The 27,258-nt window shown below is 32.1% G+C and overlaps 5 protein-coding genes and 1 non-coding gene across 6 annotated transcripts; 4 read left to right on the forward strand and 2 right to left on the reverse strand.

Moving 5' to 3' along the window:
* The first annotated feature begins 3,669 nt into the window (after positions 1-3,669).
* LOC145560240 (uncharacterized) lies at positions 3,670-7,283 on the forward strand. Its single transcript, XM_081621494.1, has 3 exons — positions 3,670-4,296; positions 6,330-6,419; positions 7,151-7,283. Exons 1-3 carry the CDS (start codon positions 3,670-3,672, stop codon positions 7,241-7,243), a joined length of 810 nt encoding a protein of 269 aa, XP_081477620.1. The 3' UTR covers positions 7,244-7,283.
* A 4,150-nt stretch (positions 7,284-11,433) lies between these two features.
* On the forward strand, positions 11,434-14,118 carry LOC145560241 (uncharacterized). Its single transcript, XM_081621495.1, has 4 exons — positions 11,434-12,156; positions 13,221-13,313; positions 13,442-13,509; positions 13,716-14,118. The coding sequence occupies exons 1-4, from the start codon at positions 11,518-11,520 to the stop codon at positions 13,840-13,842; spliced, it is 927 nt and encodes a 308-aa protein (XP_081477621.1). The 5' UTR covers positions 11,434-11,517; the 3' UTR covers positions 13,843-14,118.
* A 1,308-nt stretch (positions 14,119-15,426) lies between these two features.
* On the forward strand, positions 15,427-18,000 carry LOC145560242 (uncharacterized). The gene is made up of 4 exons (XM_081621496.1): positions 15,427-16,086; positions 17,058-17,147; positions 17,305-17,372; positions 17,579-18,000. The coding sequence occupies exons 1-4, from the start codon at positions 15,439-15,441 to the stop codon at positions 17,703-17,705; spliced, it is 933 nt and encodes a 310-aa protein (XP_081477622.1). The 5' UTR covers positions 15,427-15,438; the 3' UTR covers positions 17,706-18,000.
* A 902-nt stretch (positions 18,001-18,902) lies between these two features.
* Positions 18,903-19,664, forward strand: LOC145558000 (putative cysteine-rich repeat secretory protein 6). The gene has a single exon (XM_081619157.1). It carries the CDS (start codon positions 18,903-18,905, stop codon positions 19,662-19,664), a length of 762 nt encoding a protein of 253 aa, XP_081475283.1.
* A 2,809-nt stretch (positions 19,665-22,473) lies between these two features.
* On the reverse strand, positions 22,474-22,546 carry TRNAR-ACG (transfer RNA arginine (anticodon ACG)). The gene has a single exon. It is a non-coding gene; the product is annotated as a tRNA-Arg (tRNA).
* A 2,311-nt stretch (positions 22,547-24,857) lies between these two features.
* On the reverse strand, positions 24,858-26,966 carry LOC145558849 (protein RADIALIS-like 4). The gene is made up of 2 exons (XM_081620194.1): positions 26,334-26,966; positions 24,858-25,053 (listed from the first exon to the last, which is right to left on the reverse strand). The coding sequence occupies exons 1-2, from the start codon at positions 26,594-26,596 to the stop codon at positions 25,026-25,028; spliced, it is 291 nt and encodes a 96-aa protein (XP_081476320.1). The 5' UTR covers positions 26,597-26,966; the 3' UTR covers positions 24,858-25,025.
* Between the last annotated feature and the right edge of the window lie 292 nt (positions 26,967-27,258).

The raw sequence follows: 27,258 nt of genomic DNA on the forward strand, positions 1-27,258 counted from the left end.
ACACAATGCAATTTCAAAGTTTGACTCATTTTATTAGTCCCTTAAAACGTGAGAAACACTAAAAATAAAATAGTAGACAAATATTATATATACGAAAGGTTAAATAACATCAATAGGGTTTAAATTTGCCATTCTAAATTAATACTCGTATATTAATTTGTAGGAAAGAAATGTAAAATGGCCAGCACATACCCATCATTTTCCAGAGATAAATAATACGAACTTTTTTTTTTTTTTGAAAAGTATAAGGATTGTATATATTGGACCTCCACTCCTAATATAAGGCCTTGTTAGATAATGCCTTTTTTGTGCACGTAGACGTAGATGACGTAGACAATACTAATTTCTTAGTTGTCCCCATGATCATGATATATATATCCAGCAAAATCCGGGATTGATATGATTATGATTATATATTGAGCTCCAAATCACAGGACAATAATAGCAAAAGTTGTATGACTTTTAGATAAAGTTGTTTTCTTTTTTTAAAAAAATTATCATAAATGGGTGTAACTTTACATCAAAATAAAAAATGATCTTGTTTTACCCCAAGATATATATTTTCAAATGACAATGACAAAATGAGAAACAAGATAACTAGATAAGTGATTCACAATAACTTAACATCACCTTAATTTATATGTGATTCAATATAACTTTATGCGCTATCCACATAAGGGGTTGTGTTTGTTTATTAATTTTTTTAAGGAGTTGAAAATACAAGTGTAGATTAACTCAAATCTAATGCTCAAAGAACAACTTCTAAACTTTATTTTTCTTTCTGTCTCTTATCTAGTTATCCCTTAATGCGATTATGTAGAGCTGTAGGAAAATTAACTACTTTTCTTCTCTATAATACCTCTATTTTACCTCAAATGCAATTCAATAATATAAATTACCTCTTACCTCCCCTTCCAAATCCCATAATTTTTTTAATCTTTAAAAATATTTTGTATGAAAATTCATGAATCTTTTGGATATATAGTTTAATACCTATTCCATAACTATTATGAATTAGGAAGATGAAGAAAGGGGCATACAAACAAAGTCTCCGTTATAATCGAGGTAATTAGTAGGGTTATTATAATACTTACATGTATTTGGCTGGCCTAATTGATCTATATCTTGGGCGTGAATATATAAAATGTTAGAGATAGATCGAGCAATTGTCAGAGTATGATTTGTGATAGAGAATATCCATAGAATAACCTTGCGCCTCCTACCAACAGTAGCAATCGCGAAAAGCCTCCTTCATCGTTGTTGGCAATCGCATACACTACCGCCTCCCATTACTGCCAGTAACCACATCTGCCAACCTACTCCATGTGCCGCACTCTACTTCCACCTCCCCATGACCAACATTGATTCTTACATTGCCTCATTGGTTTTTTTTTTTACACATAATCACATAGATTTTGTTCTGGTGGTGGTATATCACAATAACGTCAACTTTTGCACATCTCTTTTGCTATCAAGTTAGCTCCTTTTATTGTTGCAGCACTTGGAATCTTTGTGGAGTATTAATTTTTTCTATCTGGTTTCTCTTTTGAGAATTGATTAATTTCAAGCGGTGGGATTTAATCTTTTCTTGCGCAATTTTATTTGTTTTTCTTCAACTGTGATTTCACGTAGTAGTGTAGTGTTTTCTCCCTGATGATGGTTTGATCCCTTAACTTATTCTTCTCTGGATCTGCAACTTGGCCCAAGTATATGCGTGACTCTTCTCCTTCGGCCTAAAAGCGCATATCTCTACTATACGTAGGTCGTGGTTGTTGCTTCTCATCGTCATCACCAGCATACGTCTACTACTTCTCTTTTGATCATGGGTTACTATACTATCCTTACCGTTTGATGCGTGATTCAGATCCAGTCTGAGCATCCGATTTTCTCCCGCTCTGACTGCGGGGGTGTGATAGAGAATATCCATAGAATATTATCATCCTAGGTTTAGGATATATTTTGTATAAGATTATCTTTGATATCTGTACATATCTTATAATTACCTAATATGATTAGGTTTCTCATTGTAACCCTATAAATATTGATCAATGGAAATCACTTTATCGAGGAGTTTCACAATATCTAACAATTTGAATAGTGTTTAATTGATTTTGTGAAATGAAAAATATTTTTATCGACTACATTTTTTTAAAAAAAAAATTCATTCTTAATTAGAAACTAGTGTGTAGTCCGGGCGCTGCGCACCGGTTGCTACTTTAATTAGACCTTGTGATTATCAATTATATACATTTATTTTCATATTTATAACATAGCTTATGATTAACTTAGATGGTTAAGTAACTCTCTTTCTTAGATAAGGTTGGGTGTTCGAATCCCCTTATCATCATTTATTAATTATGGAGTTTAATTTTGGATAAAATATCGTTAATTGTATGAAAATAAAATACAAATTGAAATATAGTGTTGTAGCTAAGAGAGGTTCAAAAACTGGACCGGATCAGACCAGGTTGGAGAGAAATGTTCCATGCTCCAAGTCTGAGAGAATTTCATTTTCTAGTCCTTAGTTTGGTCCAAAACCCTTAAAAACAAAAGGTCTTGGACCAAGATGACTTTTTGTTTAAAATTATGCATGAAACCTCTATAATGTTTTAAAACATTAATAATATGAGCTATGAAGTATTTTCTACATAGTTCTAGGCATTCATAAAATCAAAATGCATTAAACATTTTTTTTTAATAGCAGTATCATATGAATTAAAATTTTTATTGAGTAAAATAAAGAAAATGCTCTTAAATCGGTCTAATTGATCCGGGTTGGGTTTTGAATCAATCTTATTGATCCAAGATTTGAACTTAAAATAATGTAGCACAACCCGATGAACAACCCTAATTGAAAGTGTTAACACCGAAATTTCGTTAATTATTAGGTATCAGATATATGTAAATAAGGAGATAATATAAAAAATTATAAGATATTTATCTTCTGAATCTCATAGATTATCTTTTAATCTACGACTCTCTATATAAAGAGGGTCGAATCTAGGGTTTAATGAGGCTAAGATGGAATAAGTCACAAAGACCCCATCTCCTCCCTACTACTAAACATTGTAGGTCTATAGTATGGATTAAGCCGACAAGGCCCCGTACTATAAACAAATATCAAACTCTAGCCCTTTGGAGAGAGAGGAATCAAGAGATCTACGAGAGTTGTAACCTTCTTTAATTATATATTGCAGGTTTGAATTTTTATGGTTTACAGAAAGTATTATTGTGTGAAAAGATGAGAAAGATAATGAAAATTGCACAACCAGTCTGATATTTGAATTTAAATTTTTGATCATGTACCGATGAACAACCCTAATTGAAAATATTATTGTGTGAAAAGACGAGACAAATAATAAAAATTGTCTGATATTTGAATTTGAATTTAAATTTTTGATCATGTATCAATGAAAAACCCTAATTGAAAGTATAATTGTGTGAAAAGACGAGAAAGATAATGAAAATTGCACAACCAGAGTCTGATATTCAAATTTAAATTTTTGATCATGTATTATTGCGTGAAAAGACGAGAAAGATAATGAAAATTGTCGTAGTGTCAATTGGCTTGGCTGAACAAAGAAATTATTGCAATCTTGCAGTGGTGTGGACGTGTAGTATGTAACAAAGCATTCAAATCGACTGAGAGAAATTGAGAAAGAAAGTAAAATGGTGAACATAGTGAATTGCTACATGTCCTTGCTACAAAAGACAATGAAGTTAGCAGGAATGCGACCCAAAAAGTTGGAGATAGAGCCAGGAACAACCATTCATTTTTGGGTTAACAACAACAAGACGACGAAGAAGAAGAATAAAAAGCCTCTTGTTCTTATCCATGGTTTCGCCGGCAATGGCCTAATAACATGGAGTTTCCAAATCTTAGCCCTAAGAAAAATGTATGACCTTTATATACCTGACCTTTTTTTCTTTGGTGAATCCTATACAACAACCAAAAGTACCGAGGTAACTCCAAGATTTCACGCGGATTATTTTGCAAAAGGGCTAAGGAAGTTGGGTGTTGAAGAGAAATGTGTGGTAATAGGGTTTAGTTATGGTGGGTTTGTTGCGTTCCAAATGGCTGAACACCACCCTGACCTGGTGTACTCGATCGTGGCGATCGGCACGGTTTCGGCTTTGTCCGAGTCCCTTAGCCGTAAGTGTTCGGAACAGGTCGGAGGTCGTCCTTGGTCGGAGTATTTGGTCCCACAATCTGCCGAAGATGTCAAGGTTCTTTTTGATATTTCTTTTCATAGATTGCCTCGGATGCCTAAATTCTGCTATAAACACTGGCTTGAGGTACTTGATTAGTCTACCTCTGTGGTTTTTTTGATTGTTGCACTTTAACCATGCTTGTCGAGACACGAGTTTAACCATTAATTTATCTAATTATATATGGAAAATTCTACTATGGTCCATTTCAAATGGACCACCACTATACTTTAATCTCATTGGATGATTTTATCTTTTTTTTTTTAAAGCATGGTCAAACCTTAAATTAGGTAATTTCTTTTTTCAATTCATTTTTTATTCCTTTTTGTTTTTCCAAAATTTAATTACTGTATTTCCAAAATTCATTTTATAATTTTCGAAATTTATTTATTAAATTCAGTTTTTAATTAAATAAAAAAACAAGATTAAATTAATAAAACAAAAATAAAAAAAAAATTCATCAAAGTTCTTCGTAGTTCTTCGTAGTTCATCAATGTTCATCGACCTTCTTCAACGTCCTACAATTTTGTGCAACAATCGATGAATTTCTCAACGAAATTAAGAGTTACAGTCGTGCATCGATGAAGAAACCGATTGAGAAAAGATAGTGTGTTTCTTAACTGGGTTTCTTGAATAACTTAGATTACCAAAATAAATCAATTTTTTTTTATCGAATACATAAATTCGATGTTTTTTGCATCTGTTGATTTATATTGTACAATTTCTTTACAATTAACGCCGCTATGAATCGGGATTGTAGATCTTATCTCGTTTTCTCCATCCACGCACGAATGCATATCTTCTCTAACGGTTTCTTCATCGATGCACGACTGTAATTCTTAATTTCGTGGAGAAATTCATCGATTGTTGCACAAATTTGAAAGACGGTGAAGAATGTCGATGAACTACGAAGAACTTTGATGAATTTTTTTTCATTTTCATTTTTTTAATTTAATCTTGTTTTTTGATTTAATTAAAAACTGAATTTATTAAATAAATTTCGAAAATTATAAATTGATTTTTGGAAATAAAGTAATTAAATTTTGGTAAATAAAAAAAAAATTAAAAAAGATTTTGGAAAATAAAAAAAGAATTAAAAAAGGAAAATGCTTAATTTAAGGTTTGACCATGCTTAAAAAAAAAAAAATCAACCAATGAGATTAAAGTATAGTGGTAGTCCATTTGAAATGGACCACTGTAGAAACATCCAATTATATATAAGTTAAATTATTAAAGGAAAATTAATACTTCGTCACTTTAAGTATTAAGTGAAAAGAACATTACCTCTGCTCAATTGAGGAGAAAAAAAAATTTCTCATTCAATTAAAAAAATATGCACATGCTAACATGCATCATTCTCATATAAAGAATTTCTTCTCTGTGAGCGGAGCTAGGATTTGAACAATGGTAGGCACCGAAACACTTTTCTCAAGGTCTTAATTTTTTTTTTTTTTTTTTTTACGAAATTAAGACACATTCACGTAACGCAATAAGACATAAAGCGATAAAAAAGAAATTTAAAAAAAATAAGGAAATTAAGCAAAGAAAATGAGTGTTAGCTACGTACTGCAATAGGACATGTTCAGTTCAGTTCTGTTCAGTTCAGTTCTGTTCAGTTCAACTCTAATCAGTTCAGTTCAGTTCAGTTTTATGCATTTTAATTTTTCAGTTCAGTTCAGCTCCAATCAGTTCAGTTCAGCTCCAATCAGTTCAGTTCAGTTCAGCTCAGCTCAGTTCAGTAAAAAAGAAATAAAGGAAAAAAAAAAGGAAAAAATAAATAAATAAATGTTGGGTTAGGGATTAAAACCCTTGACCTTAGGTAGACAAGTTATTGTTCCAACCACTGAGCAATTACGGAGTAGTAGGTTTGAATAGTTTTTATTTTATTTAGGAAAGGTTTGAATAGTTTAATACACTTTGTATTCTACTTCGTATTTGAATAAATTTTAACTAACTTTAAAATAAAAAAAATAATAATAATAAAAAAAAAAAAAAACATCTAGTAGGGCACGTGCCCTACCAGGACACGAAATATATATATTTAATCAGTTTATTAATCATGCATGTTTCAAAATATAAATATATAATTAATATATTGATGTAAATTGTGATGATGCCAGAGCATGTATGACCATAGGAAGGAGAAAGTTGATTTATTAGAGGCTGCTTTGATCAAAGATGAAGATGTTCCTAACCATCAATTTAAGCAGGTCTGTAACAGTTTTGTGATCAAAGATGGAGTCCTGTATAATACTTTTATTTTAATTCATGACTAAACACCAATCTTAACTAATTGGCAAAATTCTCATTTTTATTAGGAAAATTTGTCTAAAAGGTACTTATATATTCACTTTTTTTGAAAAAGGACCTTTTATGTTCAAAGTGGTGAAAAAGGCCCTTATAAGTTATTTTTGTTGTAAGGAGGGACCTTATCATCGGAATATGACCGCTGACTTTACTTTTCCGGCATTGACCATCATGTGACATGCATATGATGTTTAAAAAATGTCTTTTCCTTATTTTTTTCCCATGATTTTGAGGAAAGAGTAGGGATTTTGAGAGAAAATTGGGGGAAAGAAAGAAAGAGAATGTGAAAACGTGGGGAAAAAAATGAACGAAAGAGCCTTTTTAAAACATCACGTGCCATGTGCGTGATGGTCAACACCGAAAAAGTAAAGTCAATGATCATATTCCGATGTCAAGGTCCTTCTACACAACAAAAGTGACTTATAAGGACCCTTTTCACCACTTTGAACATATAAGGTCATTCTTCGCAAAAAGGTGAACATATAAGTACCTTTCTAACAAATTTTCCTTTTTATTATTAATCCAAGCAAGATTTCCAACTCCATTTTTTTAGTTAATTTGTGCAAAACGATCAATAGTACAGTAGCGATTAATTAATTTTGATGTACTCTTTTATTTTCTATTTCCCTTCTAGAAAATTCACCTACTATGGGGCACTGAAGACAGAGTTTTCAACCTGGAAGTGGGAATTGCACAAAAAAAGTATAAAGAGAGTTGTCCTATTTGATGTCCCCCCGTCATGACCCACCTTTGTCGTAACTTTATCTATTCACCTATTGTTGTTAACTTGTTATAGGGAGAGTGAGGGATATCTCAAGTGGTTAGAGCATCCCTCTACCCTTATGGTTCTCTAAATAAAAAACCTATTGTTGTTATAAACAAAATTTAAGTTTATTATGTATTTCGCTATTCATAATATCAGCCAAAAAAAAAAAAAAAAAAAAAAATGTCAATACTTGTACCAACAAATTCAGTTCTAATTAAAGTCAATTACTACTTTTAATACCCTCAAGTATTTGAATAATTGACAGGTGCCCAAAAGTACCAAAATAGAACAGGGCAAAGTAAAATCCAGTTTTAAGTGATGAAATTCAAAGCTAAATCTCAACTAGTAAAATTATTTGCATGACTGTTGTGGTATCAAATTAAAATTCTGAAACAGATCAATCTGACTTATACAATTAACTAAGTAGGTCAATCTTTAGCAGAATTCAAAACAAAGAATCTAAGGCAACCAATCATCAGTAAACCGAACTTATCATACAATCCATTAGCATATCGATCACCGCCGTTTCAAAATAAATGCCCCACTTTAACTTTTAAGTTATAACCACTTATTCCATTGACCTATTTTTAAAGCTTTATACAAAAGATTATAGTTACTCCAGAGTATATTGTAGTTATGTAGTTATAATAGTCTCAATAATGTATATTTTTTCAAAATTTTGTAATGACAAACGTACCTGTTAAAATAGGTCATTTATTTCAAAACAGATATATATAGTAGGCTCGCATTAGCTGAGTAAGATAGGGTGAAAGATAATGGAATGTATCCTCAATGACACCAAAACATAGCAACAAATAAACAAAAAAATACTCTTGAGAAAGAGACTGTAATCAACTATGGTAATTATAATTCACCTCAAGGATAGATCCACCTTTCAGGCCTTCAAAATTTGCAAGGACATCTAATGTATTAGTGGCTTATCATAAGAGTCAATCCATTGACTATGTTAGGACAATTTATTCACTTCTCCTAAAATTTTGTCTTTCACTCTACAATAAAAAATTTTAACGTTTACGAAGTACTCTGCATAAGGTTTTTAAAAACATATTGCATACAACAATTGTCAACGAACTTCTTCATATATACTGTCTCGACAATTTCCTGGCATGCAGCTCAAGATAGTATAAATTAAAACTAAACCATGTTTTATATAAAATTTTGTATTAGTCTATAACAAAAGTGAAACAAATCTTTAAAAAAAATCTTTATCTTAATTGTAAAACTATAATCAATATACAAGCTAAGAAAAACAAAATCATGAGATATTAATATGTTAACTAACTATACAGACTACGGAGGACTATTAAGGGGAAATTTTATGCTTATATATCTTGTCACACCTACTTGAACGACATGAGAGTAATGAGACCAAACCATGAACACATACTGTAGTGATATTTCTATGATAAAAATTTGACAGCTACTCGTTTTAATTATTACTCCGTAGCACACAACTACACAAGTACATAACTATAAGCAGAAAATTCAACTTAATGGCGTAGAGGTCGAAGACAACATACTAGAGTACTCAGTTTCTTTTTCTCAACATTAAACTGGTGCAAAAAATATACACCTCTAAGGCTCTAACTATGATTCTCAATAGGATGCTATACTTGTTTTGGGCAATGGATTAACAATTAGGTTGTGTGGAGAAGGTTCAAGAAAATGCGGTCATGACTCATGAATATATATATATATATAGTCAATCTAGACATCCAACAAATTCCGGAAATATATGTAGCAAACTGTTAAACGTATGACTTTAAGATAACTTTTATTTAAAATTACAAATTCTAAAATAAGACGTATAATGAATGTTATAACTTATAAGACGGGTGTAACGTTACACCAAGTTGATAATAATTTACCCCAAAATATTTTAAAAGAAACAAGAGAAGCTAAGGATACCAAACCTTTTTTTTTTTTTTTTTGGTGTGATTTACTAAAACTTTAGTAGCTATCCACATAACCCAGGGGAGAGGGGTGGTTTATCAAATTTTTAGGAGCTGTAAATACAAAGTGGGTTAAAACAAATCTAATATTGAGAGAACAACATCTTAACTTTATCTCTCTTTCTCTCTCTCATGTGGTCATCCCCTACCGCGATTTTGTGGAGCTGTAGGAAAAATAACTAATTTTTTCTTTGTAATTCCTCTATTTTTACTCAACTGCAATTTAACACACCTTTTACCTTCCTTTCAAAATCCCATATTTTTTTTATCTTTGAGAAATTTTATAAGAAAATTCACGAATCTTTTGAAAATATAGCTTAATACCTTTTCGATAACTATTACGAGTTAGGAAGAAGAAGAAAGTGGCATCCAAACAAAATTTCTATTATAATTGAGGTAATTTTTTTTTTTTTTTTTTTTTTTTGACGAGAATAATTGAGGTAATTAATAGGTTAATTTATAATAATTATAAGTATTGGCCTGACCTAATGATCTACATTATGGGCAATTGAAAAAAAAAAAAATCATTCTTAGTTTGAATTGTGCTGATGATCGCAATTTCTTTATATTAATAGAAAAAGAGGCTATAGTATTAAACAATGATGGGTAAAATGCAAGAATGTGTAACCTACATGAATGTAATAAAAGCATAATCAATTGAATGAAAAATACCAAAGTTTGGTCTTGCTTATATAATTAGTTTTTAAGCAACAATGAATGATAGTAATGATAAATAATACTCGTATGGAGTAGCAATGAGTCGAGTTAGAGTTCCATTATAAGCACCTTAGTCTCATATGTGCCAATATAAACATGTCTTATTGAAGTGAATTTAGACCGCATACATCTATCCTAAAAGATGTATAATAGTCTAAGAATTTTCAATCTATACCATAATGAGTGAATGACTATATGCACAATAGCTACGTCATCGCCCCTTCAATTCCATGAAAGTGGTAGTTGCATGAAAAAAAAATAAGCTACCCATTTATTGTGCTTACGTTTATTATACACAGATTATTAGAGCTAGTACGTGTTTGGTTGGGGGGACGTAGTAACTTAAACATAATTTGTATCTCTTTATAGTATATAGATTGCTATATTTAACCCAATAATATCCACACTGAATAGAAATTAATGAAAGTTTTTGGTATAACTACTCTTAATAGTACAGTAATAAGTAATTAGTTTCTCCAGCCCCTTCTCTTACAGCTATATTTATACTTTGAATTTAAAAAAATTAAAAAAATTAAAAAAATTCTGACACATGTTTATACTCATTCATACATTTAGTTATGAATCTTATGATAAATTCATCATCAGAAATCTAGGACCATCATACATCTGATCTTTTAGTTATGATATACCCATATTCTGACCTAAAACATTAAGACTGAGTACAGTGTGTCTCATTGGTCGTTGGGCCTTTAGTTTGGGGAAATGCCCCAATCAAGCAGACATATACACCTTCTTTATTTTTGTTTTAATTGCAACTTCAAATTTTTATTTTACCATCCAATGTAGGGTATATATATCTTATACTCGTTTTCTATAATTAGCTATATAAATTGGGACCATCATACTCGATCTTTTAGTTAGATAAAATCATATCTTCACATAAATAAATAAATAATATTTTGCATGCTACTATAGCAAAAATATATGAGTACAATATTTTATTTGTTTTTATAATCGCAACATTGATGTTTTTATGTTTACCATTTACATTTTATCATATGGAGTACTATTAAGTATTAACACATTTAATTATATTTTAGTAAAGATTATAAATACTACCTCAGCTTCGTATTATATATATGCACCTTTGGTGTATTATTTATGAGATATAAAAAATTCCAAAGTTGCATATAATATGAACCGGAGGTAATAGTAAATATTTCAATAATATATGCCTAGATGATTCTTACTAGACCTGCCTAGGACTATTGTTTTTCCTATTGTATAATAAATCATAAAATATGGTTAAATCACAATCTCCAACGTTGTTAGTTGTCACCTTATTAACGTAAGTCGATACACATACTATCAACTTGCATATTAATAATCCCGCTTAGAATATTCCAAAATAGATGTTATATATATCATATCATCGAGACAGTTGGAGTTATTACTGGGCCTAGTTAGCTAATCAAAGAATTTTCTGGTAGAAGTGTAGAAGTGTAGTGTACAATAACGAAACATTCAAGGTGATTGAGATTTGAGAAAGCTAGCTAGAGAGAGAAAACAAGTAAGAGATAAGAGATGGTGAACACAGTGAGTTGCTACGTTTCCTTCCTAAACAAAACAATGAAGTTAGCAGGGTTGCAACCCAAGGAAGTGGAAGTAACACCAGGAACAATTATTCATTTTTGGGTTAACAACAACGACAACGACAACAACAACACGAAGAAGAAGAAGAAGAAGCTACTGCCTTTAGTTCTTATACAAGGTTTCGGAGGTGATGGCATACTAACATGGCAATTCCAAGTTTTAGCCTTAAGAAAAAAGTATGATCTTTATATACCCGACCTCCTCTTTTTTGGTGGATCCTATACTAGTAGTAAAACTAAGATAACTCCAAGGTTACACGCAGATTGTTTTGCAAAAGGGCTAAGGAAATTGGGTGTTGAGAAGTGTGTGGTGGTCGGGTTAAGTTATGGTGGGTTTGTTGGGTTCCAAATGGCTGAACACTACCCTGACTTGGTGGATTCGATGGTGGTTACCGGCTCGGTTATGGCGTTGTCCGAGTCCATAAGTAGTAAGTCTTTGAAGAGGATAGGGTTTTCTTCTTGGCCGGAGTGTTTGATGCCTAATTCTGTTGAAGGTGTCAAGGCTTTTCTTGATGTTACTTCTTATAGCTTGCCTTGGATGCCTAACTTTTTCTACAAACACTTTCTTGAGGTACTTAACTTATTTTCATCTCCTTCATCAATTGAAATAGTGGGGAAAATATATGGTTGATGAATGCATTTTACTTGTACTTTATTATAAATGTTAGAAGAATTCACAACATGTGGCTTAGGTTTTCAGGGCCTAGTTCAATTTTACATATAAAATTATTGGGTCTTTTTCATAAAATCAAAATAAAAATAAAAATTATTAATAATAAACAAAAAAATTTGTTTCTCCATACATAGTACGTGACCATTCAAATCATATGAATTAATTGTTCTATTGAATTTTATTTTGTTCAATTTTCATATTTAGATTGATATTTTTGACACACATTAATAAAGGTGCTAAACCAAGAAGATTAAACGATAAGTTGTTTAAGTGATCCTTGATATATTCATAATTTTGGGTTGCGTTTTTTCGAGGGGTTTTGTGTTGTTGCATTGGCCACACTACATATGTCTTTGACATCCCTGAGGATTGATTTATCTCCTCCAATTTAACTAAACTACATACAATTATTTATTAATTTTTCTAGTTTTGGACCTTATTCATTTGTTGGTTCATTATTGATATTATATTCATGTTGATCGAATTTAGGTGTTAATCCAATGTTACTTCTTCCATCTCAAAGTTAATCTTGACAATTATTACGAGACATAGTCTAGATGATATGTTATTTGATTATCAATTGTTATTTTAAAAGAATCCAATATTTTTTCAAACTCCGATCCGTATTATTATGATCTATTCACATTTCACATCATTTGGTATACATGCATGGTACTATGGTAGTTGGCATTAAATCAAATTCCCATTAACTGTTGTAGTTTGCAAAAATGAAATTCCTATCGAAGAGAAAAGAGACAACAACAGTTTGACAATTAGTACGAGTATTATAATTAATATATAACTAAAATTGGTTGGAACTGGCAATTTACTTTATTGTTCTTTTAACAAAAAGACGTACATAATTTGATTATAATACGGAGTATTATGCAATTATTGGGCCACTCTTTAATGTCCGTGTTTAAAATTACTGTGTATGTTGCGGCAAATTGTTATGATGGCAGGCTTTGTTTAGCAATAATAGAAAGGAGAGAGTTAAAATATTAGAGGCTCTTGTGGTCAAAGATGAGCATGTCACCAACCATCAATTTCGGCAGGTAAGCTAAACTTGTATGTATTTTTTAAAAAAATTATAATTAATGACTAATTAACATTCTAAATTGGCACATGTCAAATTATTTTTATTAATCCTAATTTTTATATTATTCCTTTTTCACCCTTCTAGAGGATACACCTACTATGGGGCGAGGATGACATAATTTTCAACATGGAAGTGGCAAACAACTTGAAAGAGTATGATCTTTTTCAACTTTTTAACACCTATATAATTTACTACTCGTATTTAGTTCTATATTCACCTCAGTTTAGTTATTTTTTATTGCGTAAATTTAGATGTATCGTAATTTGAATCTTCAATAGGGTATGTGACAATTAAATTCGAATAAGAGGTAATAACGAGGTAAAACCTGTGTCTTATTGATGATCGACGATGCATGCAGGAGATTGGGTGGCAAGACGAACTTGCAAGTTTTAAAGAAGGCTGGTCACTTAGCTCCATTGGAAAGGCCATTTGCCTTCAACAAATGCCTCAAAAAAATGCTGGACTCCTTGGCTATAGATAGATAATCGACAATAAATTAAACACTATTTATAGTTTGTTAAGTTTGTCGCATTTAATAGCACCTAATTATTGTAATTCCAGCATATCTACTTGCTACCGCTGCAGTATCATCAATTCATCAAGTTTTCTTTTTCTATTGTATTATTCTCTTAAGGGTAATGCTATATGCAGCCCTTAGGGCTGTATATAAGCATTTATCGTCCTTCCTTTTTTAGTATTAATTGGGAATTTATCGACAATTTACGAGTAAATCGATGTAATAAATGTTTATTTATTGTCTATTCTTTCCACTTTTAGTTAGGCTGTATATATCTTTTTTCCTTCGTTTAATTATATAAGCATATGTCAAAACAAAAGTAAAATTATTGTAATTGGCATTTAACATTGAACATTAATGATGGGTAAAAAGCAAGACGATGTCATAATAGTAATAAAATTGAATCCCTCAAAAATAAAAAATACTACTCGTATATAGTAGTAAATAATTGAAAGTAAACAATAGTAATAAAATCGAGTCCCTCAAAAATAAAAAATAAAAAATAAAAAGTATAATTGAAAAGAAATAAACACATCAAGTTTTGGTTGAGAACCTTAGCTTGGGCCCCGGGGACAACCGGACAAGACCCCAAACAGTCAAGGTCAAACATATAATAATACTTGCTCGGTTTATTTTTAAGTGCATCATTATTTGTCATTTTACATATGTTAGCATAATACTTTTGCTATCAATATCTTTAATTATGCTTTAATAAAAGTTATAAAAAGTTGATTTTGAAAAGAAGATATCAAGACGGATTTGAACACCACATGAGCATATTTTTTTGTTACAAATAATCACAAAAGATGGTCAAAAGAGATTGTATGGATCCCTATTTTTTTTAAAAATACACCGCATTAAATAACTCATCTTATCATGAATAATGTTTGAAAAAAATATCCTAAAAAATGATTAGTTACTATTGCCCTTATTAAAGTTAGTTCCTTATGGTCTAGAACAAGTGTGGGTTAATCAATGTCCTTTAGAGATTAGTCCGTATGTACTCTCATATACTTTCATTATCTGTTAATTAATGCACTGCTCAGCGTTTTCCTAAAAAAAAAAGTAGTATGTGCACATTTATACCCCTAAGATTTTTTTTTTTTTTTTTACATGTTTTTCCTTGTTAATATTGTGTCAACAACTAAATTTGTGAGTTAAGGCCAAACAAAAACAGCTTTTCAAACATGACAAGTTATAGCATGCATCCCATGCGATTATACGTAGTATTAATATTGTGGTTCAAATTTAGTTATCACAGATGGTTTAAGTCACATAACTATTAATAGGGGATAAATTATTGGAAAGATGTGAAGATGGTACGTCAGCGATCACATCTGTAGTTATTAGTTGGCCTAACTTAGGTCTATTCAAAAAAATAAAAAAGCTTAATTAGGTAGCTAATTAAAATAAAATAAAGAAATTCTTGTAGTAATGTAAACGTGGCGGCCTGATTAGCTGAAACAACGAAATTTCTATTAGTAGGGTAGAGGTGCATTATATAACGAAGCATTATATTCAAAGTAATCGAGAACGATAGAAAGAGAGAGAAAGTGAAAGAGAGATGGTGAACACCGTGAGTTGCTACATGTCCATTTTACACAAAATGATGAAATTAGTAGGGATGCAATCTAAGGATGTGGAGATAGATCCAGGAACAATTATTCATTTTTGGGTTAATAATAATAATAATGACGACAACAACGACGACGACGACGACACGAAGAAGAAGAAGTTTTCGCCTTTAGTTCTTATACATGGTTTCGCAGGTGATGGCATACTAACATGGCAATTCCAAGTTTTAGCCCTAAGAAAAAAGTATGATCTTTATATACCTGACCTCCTTTTTTTTGGTGGATCTTATTTAACAAGTAAAACTAAGATAACTCCTAGATTTCAAGCAGATTGTTTTGCAAAAGGGTTAAGGAAATTGGGTGTTGAGAAATGTGTGGTGGTCGGGTTAAGTTATGGTGGGTTTGTTGGGTTCCAAATGGCTGAACACTACCCTGACTTGGTGGATTCGATGGTGGTTACCGGTTCGGTTTTGGCGTTGTCTGACTCCATAAGTAGTAAGGCTTTGGAAAGGATAGGGTTTAATTCTTGGCCGGAGTTTTTGATGCCTAATTCTGTTGAAGGTGTCAAAGTTCTTCTTGATAAAGCTTCTTATAGCTTGCCTTGGATGCCTAAAGTCTTCTATAAACACATTTTTGAGGTACTTAACTAAATTCTTCTTTCCCTTAATTGCACTTGTGGGAAAATTAATGGTGGACAATTGCATTCTAGTTATTGTATACGTGTGAAAATGACTAAATTAATTAAATACATTTGTGGGGTTTTTTATGAAGCATACGTGTGAAAAAGACTAATTAATTAATTTAGAATTGAAAATGGAAAGAAAGTATATTAAAGCTACCATAGGATAATACTACGTATATTAATATATGATATAGGGATAAGGTATATATAGTCAATTCAAAGTAATAACGATTTATGTTTGAAATTTATGACATACTCTTACGAAGGATAAATAATGATACAATATCGTATTCTCTTTAAAGACCTTACCTTATTTTTATTACGGAGTAGAAATTTCTTGTTTAAATTTAATTTGTTTTAAATTAATACCAAATCAAATTATGAAACTAATATTTTTAATAGCGATCGTAAAACAATCCCAACAAGGCAACAATTGTATTTAATCCGTTTTATATTACTCTTTTCATTTATTATTATTTTGTGAGACATCATTGGTTAAAGTAGGAACGATCAAAAACAATAGGCATGAAACGCAGTAATTAGTTAGATAGATGGTGAATTGTATACGTAGCTCAGTGGGGGCTTTGATTGGTGCAACGTTTGCAAAGTGTAATGAGACATGGTCCAGACTCCAGAAGGCCCACAACCTTGCCACGAATGCAAAATCTAGTCTTATTTAGGTACTCTCTTGAATTTTGATAATATAATTGAACTATGATGCAATCAATATCTAACTAAATTTAAATGGAATTAGCTTATTATTGTTAAATAAAAAAAAATGACTATAATATTTTGCAATAATTATTGGTCCACTCTTTAATATAAAAAAAATGACTATAATATTTTGCAATAATTATTGGTCCACTCTTTAATATATGTGCTGAAAATTACTGTATGTATTGCTGTAAATAATTGTGATGATGCCAGGTCATGTTTGGCAATAGAAAAGAAAGAGTTGCAATATTAGAGGCTCTTGTGGTCAAAGATGAGCATGTCACCAACCATCAATTTCGACAGGTCTGCATGTATTGTCTTGTAATTATATAATTCTATTAATTAATGACTAATTTACATTCTTAATTGGCAAATCAGCATATGTCAACTTTATTTTATCATTCCTAGCAAGATTTCCATATCGAATTTCTAACTTACTTTTCCTCTATCCCTGTTGTAGAGGATACACTTACTCTGGGGCAACGATGACAAAATTTTCAACATGGAAGTGGCAAACAACTTGAAAGAGTATGATCCTTTTTGAAATTTTGAAATGGATGTGATAAAATTTGTTTTGCATATGTAGGGGTATTGGTCGTCTTAATAAGTCCACAATTATTTACTGTTACGTTTATATTTACAACAGTATTAATGTGATCTTTTACTATGACTTCGAATAAAAGGTAATAATGACCGAGGCAATAACTATGTCTTATTGATAATTGCCGGTGCAGGAGATTGGGAGCCGGGACTAATTTGCAAGTGCTAAAGAAGGCTGGTCACTTAGCTCCATTGGAACGACCGGGTGCCTTCAACAAATGCCTCAAAAAATTGTTGGACTCCTTGGCTATTGCCTATTGAAAAGTGATCAACAACAAATGCCTCAAAAAATTATTTCTAATTTTTCCATATATATATATATATATATACTCCCTCCGTTACATATTACTCGCAATATTTTATGTCTCACAAATAATACTTCTTTGTTGCGAGTAATTCGTAACGAGGAAGTATATAAATTTAGTGAGAATTTACGATAAAATATTATAAAATTATACTTCAAAAAAAGAAAATAGTGTAAACAATTAGGAAGCATGTATATGCAAATGATGGGTTGAAAGTCATTAGTCAAGTATGAGGCATAGCCAGAGTATGAATAGTCAATTGAATGGATAGAGATAGCTAATAAGTACTTATCACTCACGCAACAAGTACTCCATATTAAATATTTAATTCTTAATTTTGCATATATAATATGTCACTTAGCAAAATATCAAGAAATTCTATAATATAGCTGCGATTAACGACTCAGGGAATATTCCGATTTATTGAAAACAATTGAACTGAATTGAACCGATTGAGGCTGAAGCCGCTGAACTGAACTGAATAGAGCTGAAATAAATTGTTTATGAGAGAAAAAAAAAATGAGGAATTGAATTGAACTAAACTGATTGGAGCTAAACTTAATTAAATTAAAATTAAGCTGAACAGAACAGACCCTTAGTGATATAAAAGTTTTTATAATTTTTCTTAAGTGATATGAAATCCTATAATTAAATCCCGAAGATTATATATAACGTGAGATAATATACATGATCCCATCTCATCTTTGAAGAATTATGTATAAATACTTTTATATTCATACTCTTCATCTCTCACAAAGTTAATATTTTAAGGTGCAATTTTTAAATAGTCAATAAAGAAAGAAAACATTATACGTAACTACTTATTATTGGACAGGTCGACCATGATATGGTGTCTTGATCCGAGAAATTGTCAACGGGATTAAAATAAAGAATCCCATGTTATGTTCAAACATCATATAGTATTACTTCATTTCGAAGGTTGTTTACGCTTGCATTTGGCTTAGGCCACCATAACAATATACAAAGTATATTTGTGCTTCTTCATCTTTCAAAAACAAGATTTTAAGATACAAAAACCAAAACCATGGTACATCAACAAAAAATTCCAGCAATAATTCTGAAATTAGCCTTTTCATTAATCTTGTTACATTGTTTCTGTAAACCCGTTACCTCTGAATCAATTATCAATAACATGTCCTTCTCTTGTATATTAGCTACAAATGCAAGTATTTCCTATCAAAACAACGTCAACAACCTTTACTCCGCCTTCACCACCCACGCCTCGCAAACCGGCTATTACTTCACCAGCGCCGGGGACCAACCCGACATCGTATACGGCTACTACATGTGTCGTGGTGATCTCTCTTCCGATCACTGCGACAGTTGTATAGTCAACGCCATAAAATTTGCTCAAGAAGCAGATTGTAAACATAAAGACGGCCTTTTCGATTCTGACGAGTGCATCTTTCGCTATGCTAATCACTCAATGTACGGCCTATTAGAACCGGCCGCAAGTATTACAGTTGGGGCACCCACGGCGAAAGTGTCAAACTACAAGCAGTACAACCATACATTGGGGATAATGTTGGAAATGCTGATTAGTGAAGCAGCGTTTGGAAATGGATCGTCGTCGAATGTACCGGGTTTCGCCACCAGAGAAGCGGATGTTACAAGTGATGAAACAATTTATGGTTTGGCTCAGTGTACGCCTGATATAGTTGGAGTTAATTGTAGCAAGTGTTTGAGATTTGCACTTTCATCTTTAAGGTCTTGTTGTGATGGTACTCAAGGGGCGCAAACTATTAGGCCTAAATGTTTGCTACGATATGATAATCGTACGTTTTATAATACTATGGATTCTAATGCTTCACCTTCTAGTACCCAAGAAAGATTGAAGTACACCATATTTTTGGTTATGATTTCTTCTGTTTTAATCTTGGTTGTAGGTGGCTGAATTGTTCTAGAAAATTAGAGTATTTGTGATTCATATTTATGTAAAACTTAAACGCCTACTAGCTACAGCCTACTACAAGTTATGGAGTATTGAGATTTTTCATCATTGCTATTTTATACTTCCTGAGTTCTTTTTTACTTAATCCGTTTTGATTTTTAACTATTTTTTTTCCCAATCATTAAAAGCATACTTCCTCCGTTTCTATTTAGTCGACGCGTTTAATTTAGGCACATATATTAAGGAGAGGAGAGAGAGAGAATGAAAAAACAAGTGGGGTAACTTGTAAATACAAGGTAAAAAAGTTATCCCAAAAGAAAACGTGTCAACTAAAAAAAGAACTTCCTAAAAAGGAATACGTGCCAACTAAAAAGAAACGGAGGTAATATAATACAATGACAATTTCTCTACCCCTTGGGTCAACCCACACATGTTGATGATGTAACACTATATTTAATAAGTGAGTCTTATTTACAAATTTGTACCCACCCCAAGTCTAGTAGCTACAATATGAGTTATCTAATGAGCGATAACATGTAATGTAAAGGAAAATTTGATAATTACCACCAACTAACTATTGTTGCCAAAATTGAAAATACCACCTCAAGTTTTTTTTTTTTAAAATTTTACCACCTAGTTTTTTCCAAAAGTTTTCAAATTCCCACCTTTTTGCCGCATGACGTCATCATGGGACCCACACTTTCGTTTTCCCTCATTCTTCCCTCGATTTCCGATCCCCTATTCTTCTACTCCCTTCTTTCAATTTCATCTCTCAAATTTGATTTCAAATACAAAAATTTCGCAAATTAGGTTATAATTTCTACAATCTAACCTACAACGAATCGAATTGAGTAGTTTAATTAGGGTTTGGGTAATCAATTTGGGGGTTTTGCTAAATTCAAAAAATTAGGGTTTATGAATTCATTAATTGGATGAATAACTGGACAATTAAACATGTAATTGGGGTAAAAACATAATTTAAATGGGCAATTAAACATGTAATTCATAAAATGTTAGTGTTTTCGCCCCAATTACATGTAAAATTACGGTTTATGAATTCATTAATCACCACTACAATGTTAGTGTTTTCGCCCCAATTACATGTTTAAATTATGTTTTTTTCCCAATTACATGTTTAATTGTCCAATTAATCAACTCATAAACCCTAATTTTTTTAATTGAGCAAAAACCCCCAAATTGATTACCCAAACCCTAATTAAACTACTTAATTCAGTTCATTGTAGGTTAGATTGTAGCAATTATAACCTAATTTGCGAAATTTTTGTATTTAAAATCAAATTTAAAGATGAATTTGGAAGGAAATCGTGGGAAGAAAGAGGGAAATCGAGGGAAGAGAGAGGGAAACGAAAGTGTGGGCCCATGCTGACGTCATGTTACACAAAAGGTGGGAATTTTAAAACTTTTGGAAAAAACTAGGTGGTAAAATTTAAAAAAAAAAAAAAAAAACTTGTGGCGGTATTTTCAATTTTGACAACAATAGTTGGTGGTAATTATCAAATTTTCCTAATGTAAAATTTGTAAGAATTGTAACGCTTTATTAGCTTGACGGGATTAAAATAAAAAAATAAATTAAAAAAAACTTCTACAAAGAGACCCAAAAAATAATCGTCAAACCTATTTTTGTAGCATAAATACAGGTTTCTACAATTCTACATTTCTACCAAAGTAGCAGAGTGAGAGAGTATAAATTATTAAAATTAATTGTCAATATTTTGCTATTTCATTTTGGGAGGGAAGCACAGAATAGTCAACCTACATGGCTACATATAGAGAGGAGAGGAGAAGAATTCCCCGCCAAAACACCAACATTTGAAACTCCACAATTGCGGGCTAACAGTGATGGAAGCAGATGAATTTCGCGATCAATTTCTCTCTATCAACTTCATCACTAACAATCAAGGTATTGTATTTGATTTTGAACAATTTTGATCATAAATCGTAAAATCGCAAGTTAATTTTTCGCAATTGAAATCCTTAATCACTACTTCAAACCCTAATTTCTTTGTAATTCCAGAATTCCTCAATTTTCGTACAATATTTGTGTTCTCTGATCCAAAATTGAGGTGATGCATTGCTTATCGCTTAATTGATCGATCTTAGGGTTTTAACTTCCCTCAACTTCATCTCTAACAATTAAGGTAATGTATATGATTTTGAAATTTCGCAGTTGAAAACCTTAATCACAGCTTCAAACTCAAAACCTAACCCTTATATGTTTGTAATTCCAGAATTCCTCAATTTTTGCACTAAATTTTTGTCTGCGTGATCGAAAATCGAGGTGAATGCATTGATTTTCGCCTACTTGATCGATCTAGTTTTCGCTTTCCTCAACGTCATCTCTATCTATCAAGGTAATGAATCTGATTTTGCACAATTTTATTCATGAAATTGTTAATTGCAAGTTGATTTTTCGCAATTGAAAACCTTAATCACAACTTCAAACTCAAATCCTAATCCTTATATCTTTGTAATTCCAGAATTCCTCAATTTTCGTATTAAAGTTGTGTCTGCATAATCAAAAATTGAGGTGAATGCATTGATTTTCATCGATGTGATTGATCTTAGGGTTTTTGCTGTCCAATGGCAATGGAGAAAATTGTTTGTCAATTTCAGGTCAGTTAACATCGGCGTTAAACCTGTTTATCTTATTCAGTTTTTTTTTCGTCAATTTTAAGTGATCGATCATTACATTGGTTTGTTGATCATAATATGCATTTTAGAGATTTCTGTTCGGTAGATAACTGCCTGCTGGAGGTTTAGGGGAAAAAAAAAAACTAAAAATTAGTAGTAACGACTCCACTGGGGATCGAACCCAGAATCTCTGGTTTCGTAGACCAGCGCCTTATCCATTGGGCCATGGAGTCCTTGTTGATATTATTTTAGAGCAATAAGAAAGGGAGGTTCAGTTTAGAAGGTTCTTTATTATGGTAGTGAGTGTAGTGACTAATGATTCCCATGGGAATCAAACTGATATTTACGTAGTATTTGGCTAAAGTTGTAGTCCTTTATCTCTCCAATTTATAGTATTTTATTGACACTTTGACCTTTGGAGTGACAAATTGGAATATTTGTATTGCGTCAAAATTTTAGAGTGATTGATCAAAAAGGATTTCAAAATGTACATTAGGATGATGCTTCCTTTGATAAAGGATACATAAATTCATTTTCTTCACTGCCACATATTACCACCTATCAAATGGGCCGCTAAAGTGCTGGTTTTTGTAAATGAGAAATATCCTACTGGTTGAAATTAATTTTGAGACTTTTAAAAAGATGGAAATTCAGAGATTAGATTTTTACCATATATAGTTATGAATCAAGTATCCAAATCACTAAAATAGATCTTCCATAGGTAACTAATTCGGAGATGCCCAAAATGCTCCAATGTATTTCAGTGGGTAATCTAAACGTGTAATATCTTGAGATGTGATTCCTTAGGATTTGGTGGAGGAAGGATATTTCTAGCTCAATCAAGTTGGAGATGTGAAGTTAGACGGGGTATATATTTTCTATGGCCAATCAAATTTAAGATGCTTCGGCAATATCTCAACTCAGCTTTCACTTATTAGGTTGAGGGATTTGTGAAGATTCGCCAATAAAAAAAATTCTGGAAAGTACTTTTTGATGGTTACTTCTTGGCCGAGCTTGGATTTAATGAAGGCTCAACTTTAAGCTATGTAGTCTTTCTTAGGACCATTGGTTAGATGATAGATGCTCCGTACTTTATTGAGGAGCTGATTGGTTGATTCTGTTCTATAACCCAAATTAATGTCTCTTAAAACTGTGGAGGTTTGGCATGTGCAGCAATCTTTGGGCCATCTTTGTTTAGTACTCTAGTCTTGAATTTATGTTGAAAACATCATGAGTTTTTGACCATATCATTACAAGGGTGGCAACTTATTAGTACTTTTTCTCTTGATTCTTACTCCCATGTCTTTTTTTTTAAGTTATCTGATGTATGGAATTTCATGCTGTTGTGTAATTGAGTGTAGCTATGCTGGTGAAATGTTTGAATAAATGAGGGTTTGATACTTTGATTTAATGGTTATAACTGAATCTGAGGAAGCGTATACATTTTATCTCAAATGCTGTACTAGCTTTGCCAACTTATACTACTGAATCGTTTTTAACTTCTTGCCTGAGTTAAAATACTAATTTATGTGGCTTGATTTTACTTCTGTATGGTTTATTATGTTTTAATAATCATGTTCACTCTTTTCATCTAAAATTTCTAAATCTCTCCGCTCTGTAGCTTGTGCGCTTTGTGCTTTACATTCGTTTTGCCAAGTTTAATACTTGTTGTCTCTTCCTTACACTTGAAAATCACATCACTGTTTTGATTTTGTGCTTTTACTTAAATCTGCACTGAAAGTCAATTTGTAAGTTTTTTGGAATACTAAAAGTAGGACAGACAGAGTATTAGATAAGATAACAGCCCTTTCTATGATGCCAAGCATTGTTCCTAACTAAACATTTGAAATCTATTACCTTAGCCTCTGAAGCTCTATGATACACTATAACTAATCTAATTAGTGTGTTCATGGAGCATACCAATGTCGAGTGTCAATGGTAACTGTGAGTGTGTTAATAGATGTCCTCCCTTGTTCCTACAAACTTTTCAGTTTTCAATGTTTTGGGGTTCAATGGGTCTTATTTTAACTCAGTAGCTTCCTGGTAGAACTGGCTGTGCACCTTCTTTTTTAGATGTTCCATGCCCATAGTTTTTTGATGCATTTTATCCCATAAATGTGTAGAGTCAATTTCTGTTTTATTTTTTTTGTAGAATATTTGGTCACAATGCTATTGGTTGTCTGATCTACAAAATTCTTTTAGGATGAGGAATCTTAGTCTAATATGATAGGAGAATTTCATATCATGATATATATCTGTTGATCTTCAATAGTAATGGGAACATTATTTTGGTATTTATGGATGACCTTTTTGACATAAGATATGCCAATCAGGAAAATTTAACATGACTCACTTAAAACCTCTGGAATTTGAGCTTAAGAGAAAAGTACGAGTTCTTGTCAATCTATTTCAATAAGTTCTATGGTATGCTTGTTTGCATTAGCTAAGTGATTTATGGGAACTTATGTATTAAAATTGTAAGTTACACTCATGTTTAAGCCTCACTCTCATGTTATAGAACAGAATAGATAAAATGCAAGAAAGTTTCATGAAATCAAGTCATTTGAAAATACTTATAATACACATTGATACAACATTACAGAAGCCGTGGTCAAGTAAGACCCTTTTAGACTGCAATTACAGGAAAAGGATAAAGGAACATAAGAGGCTGTTCCAGACAAAATCGTAGCTATTGCACTTGGTGTTACAACTTCACTGCAACCTGAGATACCTTAGCTGCCTGGAAAAGTATGAAAAGCAAAAAGTTAATCTTAGGAACAAATTCCTCCACTTTTTTCTATATTTTATTTACAATAGGACTTTTTTTTTTTTTATGCTGAGGGGAATTGTGGGGAGGGAGCCTTTCAATATGCAGCTGTTTAGGTACCACTTTGCATGGATGTATTTTCATGCAACTATAAATTTGGGCCTTTGAAAAGTTTACTTGGATCATTGATGCTGTGTAATCGTGTTTGGTACCCACCATTGTTTTTTGCATTACACGGCAGGCCTCTATTCTATCTTTGGTTTTGCTATTGTTGCAGTAATTAATGTTTTTCCTTTTTCTTTTTAACACCAACTTCTCCCTTGTAAAGCAATTAAATAGAAAACCATACCATGTGTTTGTATATACTTTTTTTCTTCCTTGTCTGCTGGTTAATGCAGAGGAACTGTGCTCATGCAAGGTGAGGCTATTAAGGGGCCAAAGTATTTAAGTATGCCACGCCCATCCCCTTCCAACTCTTGATTATGAATTTATTTTTTGATTACTAGTTATTTAGGTTGATATGGGCCCTTTTCATTGTCCAAACCTCGCTTTGCCTCTGTGTGCTCATGAGTGATAATTTGGGTCATTTTCGTCAATAATTAAAAAAATTAAAAATAGCTGATCCTGGGAGCAGGGCTGAGACTTGTTTTTTATTTTTTAAATATAAATTTCTAGACCTTTTTACAAATATAAATAAAGGGGCACAGACCAACACTAGGTGGGATCTGGAATCAATTTAGGATGAGATCACATGTGAACTTTTATCTTGGACTTGAGACAGGATAAGCAGGTAAGAAAAGAATATTTTTAGATTCAGATTCTTCCTGTCAAAGTAAACAACCTATAATTGATAATCAAGCCAAATTATATGGGCCATCTAAACTCCCAAACTTTCCAAGATTTTCCTATCAACTTTCCTGAACTTAGAAGTTGGATCCCTGGTCCCCTTCATCCCTGTGAAATTGAACTTGTACAACAGGGCATATTCAACTTAAATTAACGTTGGCCTAATTACATGCATGATATATAATGTATGCTAATGGTTTATGTCATATTTTAGTATAAATTTAGCCAGGTTGATTACAATAACTTCAATATGCATTGACCATGTTGCATTAAAATAATTATTTTGAATGTGTTATACTTTAATCCTTGTTTCCTCTCAAGTTCTTATGCATTTTATTCATAGAATCAATGTTGATCAAAACTATATTCTAATTTTAATGACATGTTGTTTGAGACTTGAGAGATACCTTTGCTCCTCATTGAAGTTCATGGAGTTACCGGTGGATTGCCTGTAGTTAGGAATAGGGACACGACCTGCCTCAATTCGGTTGAGATCCTCAAGGAGGATCTCATAGTGCCTCTTGACTTCTTCGGCTGATTTCCCTTCCACAAGCCTAGCAACATTCTGCCAACGATCTTTGGTATCCTTGTCATACAACGCAAGAGCCCTCTCGAATTGCTTGTTCTGTTTTCCTGTCCATGGTGTGTTCATATTCCTGCTTGAAGCCATTGTATAGATTTATATCAGTTTGAGAGATTTGAAAGGAAAAGAGAGGAAGGACTAGATTTGATTTGGTTTCTTTGAAGGTTAGGGAGGGATGGGAAAGGTTGTAATTTGTTATTTGAATAAGTGGAGCTTGTGGCTTTCACGCTTTCACTTGTAGAATTATGTTACAAATTAAGGCTACTTATAAGGAGGTTAAAAAGAGTTGTGAGGGGGGGAGAGAAGAAGCCAGTTGGCGAATCTGCTTATCAGCGAAAAGGTGGAGAAAAATGAGTGACCCGTCTCTTTAGAAACCACAGGATCGAAATTCCATAGAGAAGCAGGGCAAGAGAACATAAAGAATCACTTTCAAAACAAGGGGAAAGGAGATAGGGATCTCTTGGTTTCTATGGAGTTTTATAATTCCACAGAGAACCTTTACTCCCAGGGGAAAACTGTTTATGTTTTTTAATTATTTGTTGCTTTGCATTTAAAAGGAAAGAAAAACATCAGATGTTCCTGTGCAACTAAGGTCTTAAAAGTTTTGTTGAGGTGGGGATGTGGCTTAAGAGGAACTAACCTATGGTGTAGGTGGGTCACTTTGATAGACCAAAAAAGGATTCATGGCTTTGTTTTTCCTACTTCCTGATAAAGAAAATATTCTTCAAATTTGCATCTGAGGTTAAAAT

The sequence above is a fragment of the Chenopodium album genome, chromosome 9 (genome assembly GCF_948465745.1).
Source record: "Chenopodium album chromosome 9, dcCheAlbu1.1, whole genome shotgun sequence".
Classification (NCBI taxonomy): domain Eukaryota; kingdom Viridiplantae; phylum Streptophyta; class Magnoliopsida; order Caryophyllales; family Amaranthaceae; genus Chenopodium; species Chenopodium album.